At 35.7% G+C, this 21,423-nt stretch overlaps 1 protein-coding gene across 1 annotated transcript; it reads right to left on the minus strand.

Annotated features, from left to right (window-relative positions):
• Positions 1–2,951: 2,951 nt before the first annotated feature.
• Positions 2,952–20,483, minus strand: LOC106063930 (serpin B6-like). Its single transcript, XM_056013329.1, has 10 exons — positions 20,372–20,483; positions 20,182–20,247; positions 18,923–19,037; positions 18,426–18,661; positions 17,426–17,573; positions 12,190–12,486; positions 9,044–9,155; positions 5,580–5,750; positions 4,072–4,196; positions 2,952–3,553 (listed from the first exon to the last, which is right to left on the minus strand). Exons 2-10 carry the CDS (start codon positions 20,237–20,239, stop codon positions 3,439–3,441), a joined length of 1,377 nt encoding a protein of 458 aa, XP_055869304.1. The 5' UTR covers positions 20,240–20,247; positions 20,372–20,483; the 3' UTR covers positions 2,952–3,438.
• Between the last annotated feature and the right edge of the window lie 940 nt (positions 20,484–21,423).

Genomic DNA, 21,423 nt, shown 5'->3' on the forward strand with positions numbered 1-21,423 from the left:
TTCTGAAATTTCTTGTCCAACTAAAAAAGCAAATGTCCAAGACGTGAAATGTTTCTTCAGTGTTGGCCAACTAACGGAACTAAATAAAGGTGTATTTAAATATTTTTTTACAAATCAAGCAGGAACATAAAATGAAAATGCTGTGTAGCTTAGAACGTAATTGTCTTCATTTTGGTGAAACATCCGTAAATTATAAGATAAGATAAAGATGTACATATTAACATTTAACGACTAACGGAAAAGTCTAGACAATGTTATTCAAAGTGCTACTATAACTACCATGTAACTTTAAAAAAGCTTCTTCACGCTTCCGTTATTTTGATCACCGGATTCCTTTGTGTGACAATTATTTATACTTTTTCTCCGATATAAATATCAATCGCTAATTGAAAAAAAAAAAGCTTTTCACAATATAATTTTGATTGAATTCCGTGAATTCTCTGAGAAGAATAGAAAAATAGACCCTTTAACTGTACACTCCCATGAACATACTTGGATAACTTGTCCTTTTCAAGTAGCTCATTTTTTTTTTTTTAAATGAAAAGCATATTCATTTTATATATATATATATATATATATTATATATATATATATATATATATATATATATATATATATATATATATATATATATATATATATATATATATATCAGGGGCGTAGCTAGGAATTTTCTATCATTTGGGGGCCCGGGTGGCTTTACCTCTTTGGGGGCCCTGCATTATGCGTAATATTTAATATTTAACGTAAAAAACACTTATTTGGGGGCCCACCTCAAGTGGGGGCCGGGGGCGATTTTCAAAATTCTCCCCCTCTCTTCCCCCCATATACAAATATTTCTGATTTAGAATCGATGTTAATGAATACTTAAATGTCGTGTTGATAGTGGGGGCTGCTGTGACTATGTGAGAAACGTTGAGTTGGGTTTTAAGTTACTTCACTACAATATCTAGGTTCAACTTTGACCTCGTGCCTGCAAACAACAACTTTGTATTATCTTCCCTTGACCAATATACAGGGTAGGGAATAACAATCTCCAACATTTGGAGTGGGCAGCGTATGGGCTGCAGGGGCAGAAGAGGGGCGAGACAGATTTCATTAGGTAGGCTAGGCTCTACCAGTTATATACAAAACTAAAGCAAACTACAGTACTTTGAGGTTCACCCCTACCCCAGCTAAAACATTTTACACATTGATTTATTTCTTCCAGTTGCTGGGCTCTATTTATAAAGTGTAGGGAAAAGCAGATTTGATATTTGACCTACAATTTGTACAATACGACTATTAAACTCATAACTATATGGAAAATGGAGCCTTCAGGGTGGGAAAGGGGAACCTGGACACATCTTAAAAACGGCTCTAACGATTTTCCCAGAAATTTGATAGTTGTACTTCAATATCTTAAGTAAAATTGTTGGGGAGTGGTACGTATCTAAATGTTTCCGTACTGTTTCTAGGTCATCAGTTAATGCAGCTCTGCTTTCAAAGGAGCTCGATTTCAAATTCCGATTCCATGAGAGATAGAAGAGTCTTATCATTGATGGCTAGATGTCCAGTTTGTTAACAATTGGAAAATAACGCCGAATGATTTTTTTAAAAAACTTTTATTACTTTCAACGATCAAAACAAGACCATATCCTGAATATTCCTGGTCCATGGGAGAATTTGACGGGACCGACTCTGAGCTTGTAGGATAACACAAATTCTTATTGTAATCTTTATTTTTCATATTTATATCTGCATTTATGCCAAATTTACTTGGCCATATGACACCCTAAAAAAAAACGGTGGGCCATAAAAACACATGATCATTAGAGAAACAGGGAACCTTTATATCATCTGCCCCATAGATTGCAAGGTCTGAAAGGGGTACTTTATATCATCTGCCCCATAATTGCAAGGTCTGAAAGGGGTACTTTATATCATCTGCCCCAAAGATTGCAAGGTCTGAAAGGGGTACTTTATATCATCTGCCCCATAGATTGCAAGGTCTGAAAGGGGTACTTTATATCATCTGCCCCAAAGATTGCAAAGGTCTGAAAGGGGAACTTTATCAAACTTAACATAATGATTTTGTGAACAGGTAGAGGTGGATGCCCTATCATATGATATACAAATTATGGGGCGGATGTTATAGAAATGTCCGGGCCTATTTTGACACTCAGTCCGCCACTGACATATACTATATATATATATATCTGTTTCTGTTGCCTACCGTTAACAAGGCTGTCATGTGGCCAGCTGTTATGGAGTGTGTGTGAGTATGTTTGTGTGTTTCTATGATGACGGTTGGAAGATGCTAACGATTGGTTCTGAAATATGCAAGATAGGTGGCATTGTCGTCATCGGTCTTAGTCAGGGAAGACAACTCCAGAACGTGAGACTGAAAAGAAGTGTAATTGTAGCGAGTTTGATTTCTTTAAAAATACCATTTTATATATTACTTTAGTCTACTAAATTAATTTCAGTATATCACAAGTTGAATTTGTTTCTATGATAATAAAATTTCTATTTAGTCTTGTTCACAAAAAAAGGATTCATGTTATTTCAAGTTGTATAATTTAATATGTAATACGCCTACTGCGGTTTAGTTGTCTACCAGCAGTTTGGTGCTACAAGTCAACGACATTCTACAGCACCAGCACAACGACCAACCGCATATTAAAGCTAAGTGAAAACAAAATGTTTATTATATTTTTTTTTATTATATTGTTTCAAAAAATGTATAAATTATCTTCAGAACTTGCAGCGTCGACATGGCACTCGCCAAAACGTCACATAGCAACAGCTTCATGACAATCAGAATGGCATTGCTATGTAGGTCTTAACTGGGTCGCTGTCTTTTAAAATACGTCCGCCATGATCTTCTTAATTTAAGAGCATGTCTTAATATTCTTGCTTTTTACTTTAAAAAACAACAATAGCAGTAAAACAATAGAGACCAGAACAAATGAGTTGATGAAGATTTTTAATAATATTCTGAGGCTTCTTACATAATTTTTGTAGTCTTAGATTTTTGTGAAGTGTCAAGTGGCTTTGTCTTTCTTCTGCTTCTATCATAAGCATTTAAGATTAATATTTGGAAAATTAAAATGCTCTCTCTCTCTCACTCTCTCATACTGATCAGGTAAAGAAATATATTGTACTATTTTGTGTACAGTACAACGTCTAAAAGAGTAAACTAGGTTACTACCAAGTGAGCCATGACAAATGTGACAATGTGATCTAAACACCGACAAATGTGACAATGTGATCTAAACACCAACAAATGTTTCCATGAAGAGAACCACTTAACACTACAAATGTGACACTGTGATCTAAACACCAACAAATGTTCCCATGAAGAGAACCACTTAACACTACAAATGTGACAATGTGATCTAAACACCAACAAATGTGACACTGTGATCTAAACACCAACAAATGTGACACAGTAATCTAAACACCAACAAACGTTCCCATGAACAGAACCACTTTCTGAGCCTTGCTGCGGATGACGTATAAAAAGGGTCGATCAACTTTGACCTCCAGAGCTGGTGTTGGCCTCGAACTCCTGAAATGGTAAAAAAAACATGAGTCAGTTGTAACTGCATGAAATCTGAGATATTCTTGATTCATTTAAGTCAGAGGTTTATAAACTTTTCTGACCCTGTGGTCCGCGGACCTCAGATTGAGAATCACTGCTTTATGGGACAGTGAGAACTTCTTTACATGTCTGGTGTAACCGAGAGATCTAAAAAAAATAATGGGTCTTAGAAAATTTTTATGACATCCAGTACAATCTAAAAAGTGAGAACCCATTTGAAATAGGTTGGAGAATCATGAAGAAAAATAGCTCTGGAAATTATTGTTTCTGCTTCTTGTAAAGTATCCGACAGCAGCTATGACAGTTAAAGCCAGTGTTGTTAGGTATGTTTGTTTCTTTTATATGTTTCTGATGTTCCTTCACAGTTGAAACCTTCCGCAGGGGATGCGGGTATTTCCGTATTATCATGGGGGGGGGGAGGGGAAAGTGAAAATTTATATTAAAATGCTATAGAATCGAAATTGCTGATGTGTAGGATTACTTACATGAGACTGATTCTAATCGCTGTAGCAGCAGCCGCCTCGCAGCCAGTTTCATTCACACTAATGACAGCTTTCTGAATAACTTTGTCTAGGAACAGTTTCTGCTTCGCTATGCCCTTGAAATCTGCCTGAAATGTAAAATGAAACTGTACTGCTGTAAAATGTTCTATAAAATTACGTAGAAAAGTGAAGCAGTTGCAAGTAAGTGTTAGTATTCTCAGGGAAAGAATGCCAGCAGAAGATTGGCGCTCTTCCAGAAGTTATTAACTGAATGATTCACATACTGTGTTTGATTTATAACATTCACAATGTGGTGTTAATTTTTTTTTATGACAACGCAACGTCATTTTTAGCGGCCCCCAAAAGGGGAAAAGACGCTATTAGTTTTGTGTGAAATGTCTGTCCATCCGTCCCGTTTAGATCTCGTAAACTAGAAAAGATAGTGAAAATCCAACATCCTAATATTTTAGTCCATTTTATGTTCTGATGCAACGGCTACTTTTTTCTTTTCTAAAAGCAAAAAATTTAATTTTTTAAATCACTTATGCCAACATTTTTTTCATAAAAATACACCACTTTTACAACTATTTACCATTAATAGTAACAAACACTGGAGGCTCTTTAATGTAGGACAAATGGCACAGTATCATATTTCTAACACATTTATGCAAATGGTTTTAGCTTTTTATCCAGAAAAAAAATAATTTTTTTTTTACATTTGTATAGCTACGTTATGTAAGTTCTGCATATAATAATTTAAAACAACAATTAATAAGTAGTTTTTCATATTATAGCGTGAATTGCAATGTCACACTACACACATTTAACACCTAACTAAAGGAATTTTGTTTTTTACGAAATGTTTTTTTCTTTTTTTGAGGATTTCAATAAGACATTGACCCTTTACAAAACAACTAGATCAATTAGATATTCATTATAAGACATCAGTTAGGCCAGGTTCACATCTAACTTCACATTCACTTTCACCTATCCGTTGATTTGTTGTACCGCTGGAGCACCACACAAGATCTATCAACCTTCTTTCTGCATTCTTCTCAGTCATTTGTCTCTGATCGAATTTTATTCTGATGTTCTTTCTGAAAATATTGATACCTGGCTTTTTACCTGCCTGGGTGGACCACTTCGAGGCCGATTTTAAGTATGTGTTGCCACACAAACTGTCTTTGTAATCTTGTTTTATCTGTAATAGTTAACTCGTACCTTCAATGAAACTTCTGAGTGGGTGGGTGAATTAAATTAAATCCTTTTTTTTTTTAAATGATTTGTAAATATTTTGCCTGTTTTCGTTTACAATTCAGCTTTGTGAAATTATTCATAATAACCTAATAACCATAAAATAAATGATGCTTACATACAGCGTTTTATTTAGTATTGATATTATTAATTTCTCTTTTAAAATCCTCTATATATATGTTTCTCACTGTGATAGGCCAACACTACGAGAAACCAGCGAGTTAATTTAGTAGGTTACATTTCTTTGTTACATTTACCTGGTTAGAGTCGAACGCTTTCTTTAATCCCAAGTTTTTTAGTGCTGGTACCAAATCAATAACGTCACTTTGTATTTTAAATGTCGGCAAGGAGAGGTTTAGGTTCCTGGATTCTAGGCCAGTCAGTAACTCATCGAAAGGGTTGGCTAGAGCTGAGCTAGCCTTCATATTCTGATATAAAATAGTTATAGATAGAAAAATTAATGAAACAAATTAAAGAAAAATTATCTAAAATAAGCAATTAGGTATTGATTACTAAATTGAACAATAATTTTTAAACCTTATAGAAATGTTTGCTTCAAAGTTTCAGGTGTTTTTTTTTTAGAATTAAAGATTATTACACCATAGATAGCCCAAAGCTTCCGAAAGACGGTTGGATTTGGGGGGGGGGGAGTGTGACAGGCGGGTTCGCCATCAAGACGACAGTCTAAAGTGCATACCACAAGACAGGGCCGGTCCTAACAATTGCGGGGCCCTATGCGAAACTCATTGCGCGGGGCCTAGTCTGGGTGGGAATAAGGATAATAAGTGAAAATTAAGATTTTGTATTAGAAAAAAAAAATCGACTTTGAATTTTATTCATTCTTTTCTAATTACAAAATTGCGATCAAATTAATTTTACGTTACGAACCTTGCAACCTATGGCATATTTATATGCCAGTGACTATAGAAGTAAATAAAGTATTGCACCTTCCGATTAAGGTGAAAAATCGCACGATTATTACATTTTATTACATGAAAGCTGACAAAGCCTTTTTTCTTTTATCGCGTAGGATTGGCGTTTTCCGCAATGAATGACACCAACAAATGGCACTTTTGTCTATTTTTCAGGAGCTTTTTATAAGTTTTCAGGAGATTTTAATAAATTCAGGAGATTTCCAGGAATTTTTCGCATATATTTTGCAATTTAATTATTACACCTAGAATTAGCGCGGGGTCTATGAAAGCGCGGGGCCCACTGCGACCGCATAGGTTGCAGTGGCCTAACACCGGCCCTGCCACACGACTAAAGGGTGAGGGGAAGTAATGAGTTACGCATGAATGACATCGACAACAAATGCTTCACGCCACTATCTCAGGCATCACAAATTAAAATTAAACAAGCTGATTCATTCTTACTCTTATCTTGTGGTGTCGATTTTTTAATGCAAAATAAAGTGAGTGTTGGGAAAATAGTTATGGGCCTAGAAAAAGGGAGAGGGATAAACACCACGCAAAAAAACAACTCGCTAGCATGTTTAATGAGCATCTAAAATGTATTTTCTGACACTTTACAAAGAGCTATATCCTGCTATTTTTTAACAGAAAAAAAAAAGCAAAACTAATCAAGTCTACTTTTTACGGCAATCCATTGATGGAGACCAGCGACTGTTATGAAAAATAAGATCAATACGTGAAATATTTTATTTGGAAAAGGTAGAGGGCGAATTAGGTGACTAGTTAGCCTTAGTTCTTCTCGCATGCAAGTTCATACATTTATTTAATAAAGGGAGCCTAGTGACTAGAAGAAGAGATTTGGAAAATAAATGCATTATTTTGGTTAACTCCTTTCCTTACCAAGTTGCTTTTATTGTGAAACTTAATGTGCGTGTTAACAACTGTCAATACAAAGATTACGATCTTATAATGTGATCTATAGACTCAAAGCAACACAAAATTGATTGAAATAGGCCCTGTTGAAAGCAAATTATTTATCTCATACTTTAACTATGATTACTATGATTTGTAAAAAAAATAAATTTAAATCTCACTCTGAGAGTTATGCATGACATATATGCTGACAAAATATAAAAATTTTAAAAATAAAGAAATATTATTATTGCGTTACAAAGTCTTGTTTTTAAAGTTGCGGAGGATTGTGGGGGGGGGGCAGTAAAACAAGACTCCTGTAAAGATGCCTAAGGAGGTATAGACTATGTCCTTTGCAATGGTTACTAAGAGAGCCCCTACAAACAATCCTCACGCCATACCTGAAGAGGCCGTTTCACAAATGGCGAGTCCCGCGTGGTTAGTGTGGGTGGAACAATGAAGGAAGATGGCGGGGTTCACGTTGTGCTCGACCTTCGGCCTTCTAGTTCGTACGTCAAGAGCGTGCAAATCACAGGAAATAGTGGTGTGGTACAAAGACACCAATTTGGATTTCTTCCCAACAAAACTATCTGTTCAATTAAGTTGGTACATAGACAACAATTGGATCTCTTCCAAACAGAACGATCTGTTTAGCTAAGCTGGTGAAAGGGAGTTCTATGTTCTTATTTTGCTGGCGTAGAGTTTCAAAAGCATTTGGCTCACTCTACCTACAGTTTCAAATGGGGAGGGGAAGGCAGAGATCTGATGCTCTACATCCTTATTCCTACAGTAAATTATCTATACTATCATCATACTCTTTTAGTACACAGCAGAGAGCTTGGGTGATAAGGTGGCCACGCTAAAACTTTCAACCCCTTGTCATTTTAGTACAGATTATTCCTAGGTTTCTTCATTAGTAGTTATGCTCCACACGATAAATGTAATGAAACAACAAATACTAGTCTACCAATACCATGGCTTTCATCGACAAAATTAGACTACAGTAAACAGTGAATGAAACCAGCACGTCTCACATAACACTGATGAAGTACTATACACACACTTTGGACATGAAACACACACACTGGACATGACCATCTGACACGCTAGACGCACGCAGTAAATCAACTCAGTTACACTACAGTAGTTATGCTCCACACGATAAATGTCAGTTTGTAGAATTATTCCATAAAAGTTTTGGACTAGGGATCAGTTCATATGAGAGCCTGGGCATTTGAAATGGTTGGAACATGAATCCGATCTGAACAAAACAAAAAACGACTGACACCTGTGTATTGAAAACTGCCTAACAATCCACGGATCTACGGCTCCATAAGCATTTCCCATGTTTGCAGAACCTTGTATTCATAGTCTTCCTTCCATTAGTCGGGTAGTCAGCCAAGGTTAAAGGGCCCTTTGCTCATACTACTTCTTCGCCGGACCTAATATCTGAGTCACGCATGAAAGCCAGGATTTAAACTGGTGATTAGAAACTATCAGTAGTGGTGTACAATTATAATCACTCTTTAGGAATACGATTTCGATAGATAAGCGAATATATGTGCTCCATCAAAAGTGCCGAGAAGATGTTGGAATGTCATTTTTTCTGAACTTATTAATTAACTATACCCCCCGCCCCTCCCTCCACCAAAAAAAAAAGTGTACGCAAGAAAATCACCCTTTGAATCAAGTAGAGGACAAAGTGCAGGACTTGTTGATGATTTCCTATGACTGAGAAGCGAGGCATAGGGAGTTACGATAGACTGATATTTTTAAGTCCCTCACCTTGCGACGTTCACCACGTATCAGCCTAAAAAACATTCTTTTAAAGTGCACCTTTCAAAGAAAAAGTTTTTATGAAACATACCATCAAACCCTAGTGTTATTATATTCACCTGTAAAAGTTGATTCAGATTGGATTTGGCACTTGGTAACAATATGTACATGGCTAATTGAGAGCCGTTAAAGTTTAGCTCAATGACTTCTGAATCGTGGTGGTTGGCATAGCTTTCAAATGAAAGAGAAAATAGTTATTTAAGATCTAAATATTCTCTAGTAAGATTCACTACATATATATATATATATATATATATATATATATATATATATATACTAGACATATTTTACCCGCGACCCGCGGGTCTTTATTTGCGCATTACTGTCGATATAGTCAATGAGAGTGTTTTGTAAACAATTAAACGAAATAATAATGTAATAAGTAAAGCGAATGTGTCGATGTAAAAATAGTGTGAATGAAGCTATCAAATCAGAATAGCTAATAGGCTTAAATCCATTTTTCCAAATTAAAACATTTGCTTGTAGGCCTACATATATTTGATTAAAAATTGAGATGAATAGACTTAATTTTGTATGTGCATGTGTTAAAGTATAAAGTAGATCTTGAGGTAGACATAGATCTAAATCTACACTAATCTAGAGTTAAACTTTTATAGAGTTCATTCTGTGCTGTGCATGCGTGACCTTTTTTCATGAATGAATATAGGCCTATCTCAACACGGCTACGCAGCTTTATTTAGCGAACAGCGAACGAATGTATTAAAAATGCTTTAGAAAAACAAATTTGAATGTTAATTTGATTAAAATATGAAATGAATGGACAATAATTAGTATGTTTATGTGTTAAAGCATAAAACTATCTTTGCGAAAAGAAGTTTTATTATCTTAGAGTTCAATAAGAGTTTTAGACCTAGGCCTAGGAATAGACTCAGCAGAGAGATGTGTTAATCACTGTTAATGTGTAACCATTTGGTAATGTCTAATGAAAGGATGTTCGCCAGACTTTACCCGCGGCCTTCGGGTCTAAGTTTGTGTTTACTAATCTAGTGGATTGGATTTAGATGTTTGTTAAACTTAACTAATGATCCTTTCAAGTTTTTTCTCTTTCGCTACGAAAATAAAATTAGGTTTGCGAAAATGGGATTACCCGAAGCCGATAAATTCATATCTATTACAAAAGAAAAGAGCGATAGCTTTGTTAAATGAATGGGATTATAAAGTGAACAATTAAACGAAATTATATTTAGTACGCGATTCATGAATGAATATAGATCTAGGCCTATCACTCAGCTTCGCAGCTTTCGTAGGCGAATGTAGCTTTAGAAAACCAAATTTGAATGTTTATTTGATCAAAATATGAAATGAATGGACTTTAATTAATATGTTTATGTGTTAAAGTATAAAACTAGAGAAGTTTTATCATCTTAGAGTTGAATTAGAATTTTAGATCTAGGGATGGGATTATAAAGTAAACAATTAAACGAATTAATATTTAGTACGCGATTCATTACGGAATTGTCTAATGAAAGAATGTTCGTCAGGAAATCTGTAATCACAGATATAAGGAACTAATTAATGTAAAAAATGCTTTTGAAACACAAAATTGAAGGTTAATTTTATTATATAATGAAATCAATGGATCTTCTTTTGTCTTTTCATGTGTCAAAGTAAAAAACTATCTGCGCAAAGTGTATTTCTTAAAATTAGATCTAGGTCTAAATCCTTTCTATCTTTTCTCATGTCAACATTGTAGACATGGCCTAGATCCATAAAATACTATAGCTGTAATAGAGTCGGACAACTTTATTTTTTTTTGAGGGTCTTAAGTTTGTTTTAGGGCTACAATACATACACTACGGTCTAAGTTGGTACCCAAGGAACATTCCTGCCTAGTTTTATCAAGATTGGTCAAGCGGTTTTGATGTCTATAAGTAACATACATCCATACATACATACACCTCACATTCTACTTTATAATATAGATATATCGGCTTCACTAGCCTAGAGATCAAAAGTAAAGTAGCAATAAAAAACATAGCTTGCGAATTCAAAAACACAGCCTAATAAAATACTTCGAAAGTCTCAAAGATAAAGGTACTTTTCTTTTCATATGCAAGGGAGTGCGTTCCTTTTCCCTAACGCCACTAGAGCATGAAACAGCCAACAATGATTTAGCGAAGTTAACGTTTCTATTTAGAGATTGATTTGAATGACACAAGGATGCGACGCCTAGAACGTAATTATCTTCTCGTTTGAAAGAACGCCAGTACCTTATAAGGTAAGAAGATAAGCCAAACTAACAGGATAGTTAAAACATAAAAAAAATCTTTAAAAGCTTATCTAACAGAAAGAACTCCACACTTACAACTATATCTGTCTATTGAAGTAGAAGGTATTTCCAATTTCGATATCAAACAAAATAATAAATTATCAATAATTAATTGAGTAGTTCATTAATTATTTAAATGATTCTTGTTTTGTCAGGTACAGTAAATAATTGTTTAAAGTTTTAACTTGATCCGAAAATGGGTGTGGGAGAAATAACCTGTAAATATTTTACCATATCCGAATGCTGAAGGATTAATTTCCCTTGTTGGTATAAAACAAAATCAAAATAATTAATAACCAGTAGTTAAGCAACTAATTAGTGTTTTTTTTTTTTAATTATTCATGTATTTTCTAAGTCCATGAATAATTGTGCAAAGTTTCAACTTGATCTGAGAAAGGGTTTTCACAAAGAAATACAGATAGATAGACATATAGATAGACAGACAAAGTGAGTCGATAAAAGCTTTGTAAATAATGAACTATTAGCAGTGAAGAATCACATTTTCTATGCTCATGCGATTGTAGCAAAATGATTTCAATATGGCTTTCACTCATTGATTTAAAGGTCAATTCAAAACGAATGGGCAACTATTTAGCGGTTTTTAAGAAAATTTGATACGAAGATCAGATTCGTGTATTAAGATATTGTCAAAATTAAAATTCGTTTTTATCTAGTTGGCAACAGGAACGTTCAATTTAGTGTCCTTGACATTGATTAGTTTATCGTGAAAATCTCCACTAGTCAAGAGAAGTAAATGAGTTTAAGTTGTATTAAAAGACTACTGTGTTTATTTTGCTGTGTAACGTCTATCACACATCTAAAAATTGTCAATTTCTCCAATCCAAACATAACTCCTTACAGGGCAGTATAGAGAACAGTCGTTTGTTGCCCCAAAACCTCATGAAGTTAACTCACTTGTAAAATTGCACAATGTGCATGGTCGGAATCGTCTGCACTCCTGAGTTCAAAGAATAAAAAGGTTTTGGCTTGGTGTTGAAGGGTTTGAACTGGATCGCCCAAGAAGCGTTTAAGTAAACTGCGTTAATTATAATCATGGCTGTGCTGGATTTTACGTCGCCTTTCTTTAAAATGTCTGAAATCTTTCCGCGAGTTGCGTTGGCCACCCAGGCGTTAATAGACCGTTCAGGACCTTCAGGATCAGTCATGTTAAAGTTGTCCACCTTGGCGTGGTAGTGAGTGGTCAAATCTGTCCTAAAAAGCAAAACATTATCGATATTAAATATCACTATCATAGAGGCAGAAAGCTTTAGAAAAGAAAGACAACTTAAACAAGGTTACAAAGACAATTTGTGTGGAAACACAAACTCAGAATCGGCCCTCGAAGTGGTCTACCTAGAGTCTTCACCAGGATTTGAACACGGAACTTCCGGTTCCAAGTGCTTTACCCCCCAGACACAGCATCTCCATATATTCATTTAGCGTACACTTATATATTTTTAAAAATAATTATTAACCTTATCCATACATTCAAATTAATAACATGTTACATATAATAAAGAGAAACTAAAAAAGATTTATTCTTCTTACACAAGTAGCCTAGATAGATTGGGAATACGAAAAAAAAAAAATCTTGACCTACTTTAGGTAGTGAGCTAGCTAGAAATGACAAGACAGACTTGGACAAGACTTTCTCTTAGCAAAAATAAAATGTCATACAAGCAAGATCTCGATCTAGCTAGATTTAGACCTAATTCTTGAATCTAGAACTAGTTTTAGATCTAGATCTAGAAGTAGATCTTAGTCTAAGTCTAGACCTAGAACAAAATCTAAGTCTAGAGCTAGAACTAGATCTAAGTCTAGATCTAGAATTAGATATAGAACTAGATCTAGATCTAGAACTAGAATCTTGATATAGAATCTACATCTAGACTAGAATTCGTATGATTTTAGACGTTCAATCTTAAAATTACTAGACCTAGTACACCTAGACCAATGCTATGATCAAGAATAGTAGGCCTTTTGCTACTGGGTAATGGTGTAGATCTACTATGGCAGACTATGCTGTTTCGTATCCGATTCACTTCTTAATTATACTATTGTTTACATAATAAATACATCTGCACCCCTTTCTAGCTGTCAGAAGATGCTATTGCCTTAATAATTAAAATTTTGTTGAAATTATTAACTCATTTATAATATATACCATGGGCGTAGCCAGGATTTTTTTTCGGGAGGGTGGGTTTGGGGGAGTGAATTCCCCCCCCCCCCGATCGCGAAAAAAAATTATATGTATTTATGTGTGTGTGTGTGTACATAATCTTTATTACATTCTGACCCTTCATTCTTTCGGAAGACGTTTATTGTGCCCTAGAATAGGTTCTTCCATGATTAGTGGAAAAATTGTAGATTCCCCGACATTACTAGCAAAGGGGTCTGGGGGAGCGCTAGGAGCACTATTTCTGGTATTGAAAGCCAACAAAATGCATATTCTGAGGTATCTACAGTGCATTTTCCTGCTATTAAAAAGTTTTATTTCAAAAACCTAATGTGCTATTCTTAATGACTTAGACCCTCCCACGCCGTTCGGAGCATTTGACGTCAATCTGTTTCCATAAAAATCTGTCACTGGTAATGTCTGAAGCCTCTTCCCACCTACCATGAGGACCTCCATGAATAAGTGGCGTCAAGTTGTACTAGGATATCATTGCAACTCTTCTTATGCGTAATTCATTTTGTCGGAGAACATGTCCCGCAAACCTCATGCGTCGTTCTCTCACAATCTAAGGGGTCGACTCACAGTTCGGCACAGGATTTCCTTGATTTAGACCCGATCTCTATAACTGACTCTTAAAATCTGTCTTAGCCATCTTTGTTGAGCCACATTTAGTGTTTTTCAATTTCGGCAGATGACTATTCACTGCAGTTTATTAATGGAGCCCTGCTACTGGTTAAAATGTGTAACCTCTCTTGAATACGCTTTTGGAATTAAGTGACTGTAGTTTGCTTAAACTCAAAACCATCTGAAGGGGTTTTAAACTTTAAAAAAAAGCCCTCTGTAGAAGAAGGGTTTAAACTCAAAACCCCCGATTGGCTTGGCTACGCTCAAATAATTTTAGTGTGTAATTTGCTTTTTTTTTATATTGAAGATGTATTTTTAGCACCAAACCCATCTGAATGGGGGTTTAAACTCAAAACCCCTTTCGGCAACGCTCATAACATTTTGAGTGCATAATTTGCTTTTTCTTTTACACTGAAGATGTATTTTTTATCCTCAAACCCCCCTGGCGGGGGGTTTAAACTCAAAACCCCTTTGACTAAGCTCATAGATTTTAGAGTGAGTAATTTTCTTTTATTTATATTCAAGAGGTACTTTTTAGCTTCAAACTCCACTGGAGGGGAGTTTAAACTCAAAACCCCTTTGAATACACTCATAACATTTTTAGTGTATAATTTGCTTTGTTTTTATTATTAAAGAGGTATTTTTTACCTTCAAACTCAAAACTGAGTCAAAAGCCATTTAGCTACGCTCATAACATTTTGAGTGCGTAATTAGCTTTTTTTTATATTGAAAAGGGGGTTTATCGTAAATTTTAGACGGGGTTTTAAAATCAAAATCTTCCTTAACTGTGCTCTTGGAATTAGGGGATTTTCGTTTGCATTTTTTTTTGTTTTGTTTTATAGAAGAGGGGGAGTTAACTGCAAAAACACCAGCTAGGGGGTTTAAAACTCAAAACCCTGGTAGGGGGGTTTAAACTTAAAACCCCTAGTAGGGGTTTTTAAACTCGAACCCCTCTGGTAAGGGTTTTAAACTCGAACCCCCCTGGTAGGGGGTTTTAAACTCGAACCCCCCTGGTAGGGGGTTTTGAACTCGAACCCCCCTGGTAGGGGGTTTTAAACTCGAACCCCCCCTGGTAGGGGGTTTTAAACTCAAAACCCCTTTGGTTCGTGGTAGGGGAAAGTGATGGTTTAGTAATAAAATCTCACCTAAAATAAACAAAATCAAAGCAAAAAATCAGTCACTAAATTCCGACTCCCCCCCCCTCAGGATTTTATTTCGGGGCGGGTTTGAACCCCAACCCCCCCCCCCTGGCTACGCCCATGATATATACATTATAAATATATCTAGATCTGGACTCTATTTAGTTATATTTAGACTGTCAAGTAGGCCTATATAATGACTAGATCTATCTGTCAAAACTGCAACTTTCAACTAAAGTGAAGTTCGTATCAAAATTCTTTTTTAAAAACTTGATTTGAATCAGTATTCCATTCAATGAGTCAGTTAATAATTGGAAAAAATATTCTATCATGATCCATTGACACTTTTTCCATTGTGACTTTGGATGCAAATTTTGTGTACCAATGCGCGAATATATTGTTACAAATGAACAGTGATAGGTAGAGGTCAATGTATGACCCCGGCGAGATGACACAGCAGCGAGTGTCCTCTGGAATCTACATGTACAAACAAAGACAGGATGTGACGTGTCCTCACGTGTTGTTCCAGGGGACGAACAGATCTAAGTAGGGGGACAGTTACTAATGAACAGTGACAGATAGAGGTCACTACGTGTGACCCCGACTTGATGACACTGCAGCGAGTGTTCTCTGAAATCTACATGTATAAATAAAGACAGGATGTGACGTTTCCTCACGTGTTATTCCAGAGGATACTAGCCGTGTTTGTGCAACTTTGGACAAGCGATTAGGGACTCTATATAAGCCAGAGAGTTAATGTGAAAGTCAGTCGTATGGAGTCGTGAGTGAGCCGTTACAGTCGATACAGACGATGTAAGACGTGTGCGGCCCTAGTGGAAGAGAAATGTGTACGACTCGATGCAAGTTAACTAGGGTAGAGTTAACTGGAGTGGACTACTGTCGTTAAAGTCTATACAGCGAACTACAGTGGACTTGAGCCGTTACAGTCGATACAGTCGATGTAAGACGTGTGCGGCTCTGATTCGATAGACTTGAGGACGACTTGGTTCAGCTTTGGGAGACCTGGAGCGACACTGGGAAGTGTGTCGTTGGTCTGTTATGTGGAATACGACTCGGTGCAAGTTGAGAAGAGATGAAATTGCAACGAAGTGAAGAGATGAGATGCAACGAAGTATAGCTAACTGTAAACTGACAGATATTGTACAGTCTTCTACGCTACATGTAACAGTAACGAATTGTTAGAGTTAATAGTCATTAAAGTTATATGAAACTGAAAGTTTAGTCGTCAAGTTCTTTACAGTGTTTTTATTTGTGTGCCAACTAATACATCTAGCCAGAAGATTCAGAAATACGTAACAATATGAATGAAGATTGAGTTATTAGTGAAGAAGTCTATGACCTTTTTAAAAAACTTACCTTCCCTGAAGTCTTTCATTAAAAAGTGGTGTATTTTTTGTGTGAAAAACCTGCTTGCATAAATAATTTTAAAAATTAGATGGTTCACTTTCGGAAAAGTGTGACAAGAAAAAAGTAGCCGTTGCATCAGAACTTTGAATAGTCTAAAATATTATGATGTCGGATTTTCACTATCTTTTTCTAGTTTACGAGATCTAAACGGCACGGACGGATGGACGAACAGACAGGCCACACAAAACTAATAGTGTTTTTTACCCTATCGGGGTCGCTAAAAATGAAATGACAGTAAATATTGTAGATCCCCGAAGGAAGAAAAAAATGGAGAGACATCTTGGACATACTTTTTGATACCCTGTATCGGATTGTTTATTGTAGATCATAAAGTTTGGCTACATTAAAGAAGAGTTTCAACCAATGTCTTTGAGATGGTGGAAATGTTATCCAATTATAACCTAGTACCGAAAATAAAAATTTCATAAGATTGAAGGCAGCGATGCAATAGAAAAAAAAAACAGTTTCCTACAATGTACCAAAACCTCAATGTTAGCAAACCACCTAAAACCACATTGAAATCTATTTTAGTCATAACAATAACTATACTGATTTTCCCTTATTCTGTGCAGACTGTACTGATTAAGTCGTAAGCGGATTATCATTTAAAAAATAGTACAATTATTTTTTTTAGAATAGGCACCAAAACGTTAGTATCTACTGTATATCGTTGTTTTTTCTTCCTTTGAATATCTGATCAAAGGAAATTTTCATCTCTAAAATTGTATACCAACGATAAATTTACTTTAACGATGACTCATAGTTACATGTCAAAGATGCAAACCTGAACTTCTTCTTCAACTCCAGCCCTGACTTTACGTAGACACTATTTGCATTGCTTAGACTGATGTCTGGTCTACTTGACAAAGACTGCAGGAGTTTTCTGTAAATATCATGGACTTCAGACTTGCCAACTTTAGCTGCTTTTAAACCTGTAACAGGGGAGGGAACAATTAGAGAGGTAGACCTAGAGAGTACTAGAGACCTGTTTTGTTTCTTTCAAATTGTTAACCCTACTAAAAAGAAAAAAAAAACAAGTACACGGATTACTTATAATAATAATAATATGATTTGTCCATACAAATAGGACCGCCCCGCCCCCCCCCCATTCAGAGGGCTAGAGTGGAGAGGGCAGTAGAAATAATATCCCCCCCCCCCCCCAACCTCACCGAATCGGCTAAGATACCAGAAGTGTAGCGATATAATAAAACAATTATATAGTAATTCAACTAATTTTTATCACAAACTATGATTTCTAAATAAAAGTAGGACCGCCTTCCACCACTCAAAGGGTTTAGGTTGAAAGGGCAGTACATGTATTGGCCCCCCACCCCACCCAGTTGGCTAACAGGGGAACGACATATTATACAGATCGGTTAAAATTTCAATTACAAATTTTAATTATATATATATTAATTGGTTCTGTTAACAAGCTGTGATTTCTACAAGTAAGTTGGACTGCCCCCCCCACTCGAAAGTTTATGGTGGGCAGGGGGGCGGGATTGATGCCATCTCGACCTCTCCATCCAACCAAATCGGCCAACATACTGTGGGGGGGGGGGGCGAAATAATCTAGAAATAGGTTGAAAATATAAATAATTAGTATATATTAACATAACTAATACATTCGTTTGCGAATTGTGCGATTTCTTTACTAAAATTCGTCGGCCAAGTGGGGGGGGGGGTTACTAAACTGAATCATGTAAGTAATATACCTAGATCCAGTGTTCTAGTCTAGTTTACTATATTTAAATGTTACTTATGTGTATATTTTGTCTCCAAACCTAGAGAGCTGTAAAACTCTTTCTTGGTGTCTTTCTTAGCCCCTAGCATGGTCATGGCTAAGGCTGTGTGCAGACTGTGCGGTGAGAAGATGGTGTTGCTGTTTATGCTGGGGTAGAGGCTAGTAAAGACGTTCAGGGCCACGTGACTGTTGGCTACTCCAATTCGTTCTTCTGGTGACAGTCTCTGTTTCTTGGAGTTATTTCCCTTCTTTTTGTTTTTCTTGGTTCTGTTGTCTCTGCATTCAAGAGGACATTATCAAGCATTATAAACACTGTCCAATTCACTTTGTATATTATAAATGTAATATTAGAGCTCTTAAACCGAGCAAGATACACTTTTCTTTGTAAATTATGAACGTGGATTCGTTTTCGGTACAGTACTAGTAGGATAACTTTAAAAGACATAAATAAGGAAGATATTTAGATTTATAGATAGATGCATCTATATGTGTATTGATATATATACTGAGACAGAGAGAAAGTTAGAGATTTCTTACCTATCTCTATTCCCGCCCCTGTTTCTACTGTGCACAGTTCGTCTGTATCGGCTGATTTCATTTTTAGCAGCGGAAAGTTCTTGTTCATCGCCAGCGTCGGCCCTTTCTGTTAAGGCTGAAAATATTTAAATTAAACAAAAATAAGTGTTTATATTATGACATGCTGACAAATAATAAAATTTAGTTTCAGCCCCCCCCCCCCGTTCGTGGTCCTGGACTCAGTCCACCGATTTGATAGCATGTCACTAAGTCACGTAGTTTGGTTTTGTAGGTCTTGTGAGTGAGCTCTGTTGGCGACTTGGATTTATTTTATTCGGTATCTTCACGACATCTCTACAACTGGCTCACTCTAGAGACTACTCATTGCATGCAAACTGAAATGTTGAACACATTGATCTACTTGATCTGTTATTAGAAACTTGAAAAGCGAGTTCTGTACGCCGCAGTGAGGATTGTCAGGATTAATGTTCTATTCCATATAATATCAACGAGGCTTGGTACCAACTAAATACTTTAAAACTTAAGTCGTGTTACAATGGAAAGAGAATAGAAATTCCATTCTACAGTAGGCTACTGGTATAGAGTGTACAAATAGTATCCTACTCCTTTAAAAATAAATAATCTAACGGGACCGGAAACACTAAAAAGCGAGCTATTTATAGTCATCCTCCATAGATTTGAATCTTCGATATCCTTATAGTTAAAGGAGGACCGTGTAACAGAGGTGCCCCCCCCCCCCTTTAAGCGCTATAAAGATCAACCCAGGTCCCATTTCGACCTCCATGACTTAGAGGACAGCGGGCAGCGATGGCCTCTGAAAGAGACAGTCGAAGAGCTCTCACAAAGGCTGCGGGGCACACATTTGAGACTGAAAGACAAAGCCATTATCGAAGACAGACGCAGAAGATGGAAAGAAACTTTAATACTCCGCCAGAGGACAACGGCTTTGTCTGCATGACGTGCGGGAAAATATGCAGGTCGTAACTGGTTTTCGCCCTCATGTGAAACACTGCACTCATCCCTTATCGAAGCCATAGCCATGAATCCTTATAGAGTAAGAATAAAAGGACAGGCATACATTATTATTTTTATTTTTTTTGAAATAACTCGAATGAAATTTAATATACATGCTTGTATCTGTTACACTTGGTCTAGTCAGATATACAAGTCACTCAAACAAGTCCCTCATACAAGCACTCCTATATCGCCTGCCTACGAAATTTCATGTAACACATATTATAACAAAATGAACTACATACCAATCACTGCCAACAACACCAGAAACACAACTAGAACAAGAATCCGACTCGTATTCATCTTGATTTCTTAAGAACAAAAGAAAAACATTAAAAAAAAACAAAAACAAAAAAAAAGGTATTTTAATCAATGTCACAAGAGCTTAATAAAGTTTACATTTCAAACTATTCGAACTTTAAAATAATATATTACAATTTTTTAACAACTAAATTCACAGTTCCAACGAAATAGTTTCTGTGTTCCTTAGATCTCTACTATTCTCTTAAAACATTACTCTCTATTTATTATGTGTATCAAGAACGTACGTAATATTCACCTTACGTGAAGATAGCTAATTTTTTTTCTCTGCAATACCGTCCTCGCGGTTCTGAAACTTTAAATAGCCATTGCCGTTACTTTAGCACACAACTTCTAACATTAGCGGGAAAAAAGCAAAACTAACAGAAAATGTTTAGGACGCCAAATTGAGCTTCCGTTTTGCCAATACAATAAAAAAAGAAAAAAAGGGGAGACAAACAGTAAGTTCTGAAACGTTTATTCTGCAGAGAGATAAGAAGCAAAATAGATAAAGTCTGATGTAAAAACGAAGCTTATCTAAGGGAAAGAACCTCTAAAACATCGCCATATATATCTAGATAATGCAGGAATAAGATCCCTTTTTAAATATAAAACAAAATTAATTAATTAGTTGAAATGACTGATATTTATTTTTAATGATTGGTCTTTTGTCATCGACTATGAATAGTTATGCATTATGTCAGCCTGATCCGAGGATGGGAATTGAGGGAAAAAACATCTTCAAAACATTTAACAGCAACAGCTCTCAATTAGTAGCATTTATTTCCTTTTTTCGGTACGAAACAAAAAAATCAATAACCAATAACTAAATAGTTTTAAAAAATTGAATTGATTTGTTTCGTCAGGAACAACCAACAAGTGTGTATTGTTTTAACTTCACTCTTGCATGGGTGTGGGAGAAATAACCTGTACAATAATTGTACCAAACAGAGTGAGTTGTTTTTAAGCTTTGTAAAAAAAAAAAAAAAAAAAAAAAAAAAGCAAAAACAAAATTTAAAAAAAAACATCGTTTTCAACAGAATATATTTCTTTATTTTAAACACCGGTTACACTATAGAAGAAAAACTCTAATTGAAACAAAAAAAAACTCTTTAGGAAGAAGAGAGTAATAGATCTTTTTCATAACCCAACACAGCACATTACTATAATAACTTTCCATTTTAAAT

Source organism: Biomphalaria glabrata, chromosome 15 (assembly GCF_947242115.1).
Source record: "Biomphalaria glabrata chromosome 15, xgBioGlab47.1, whole genome shotgun sequence".
NCBI lineage: Eukaryota > Metazoa > Mollusca > Gastropoda > Planorbidae > Biomphalaria > Biomphalaria glabrata.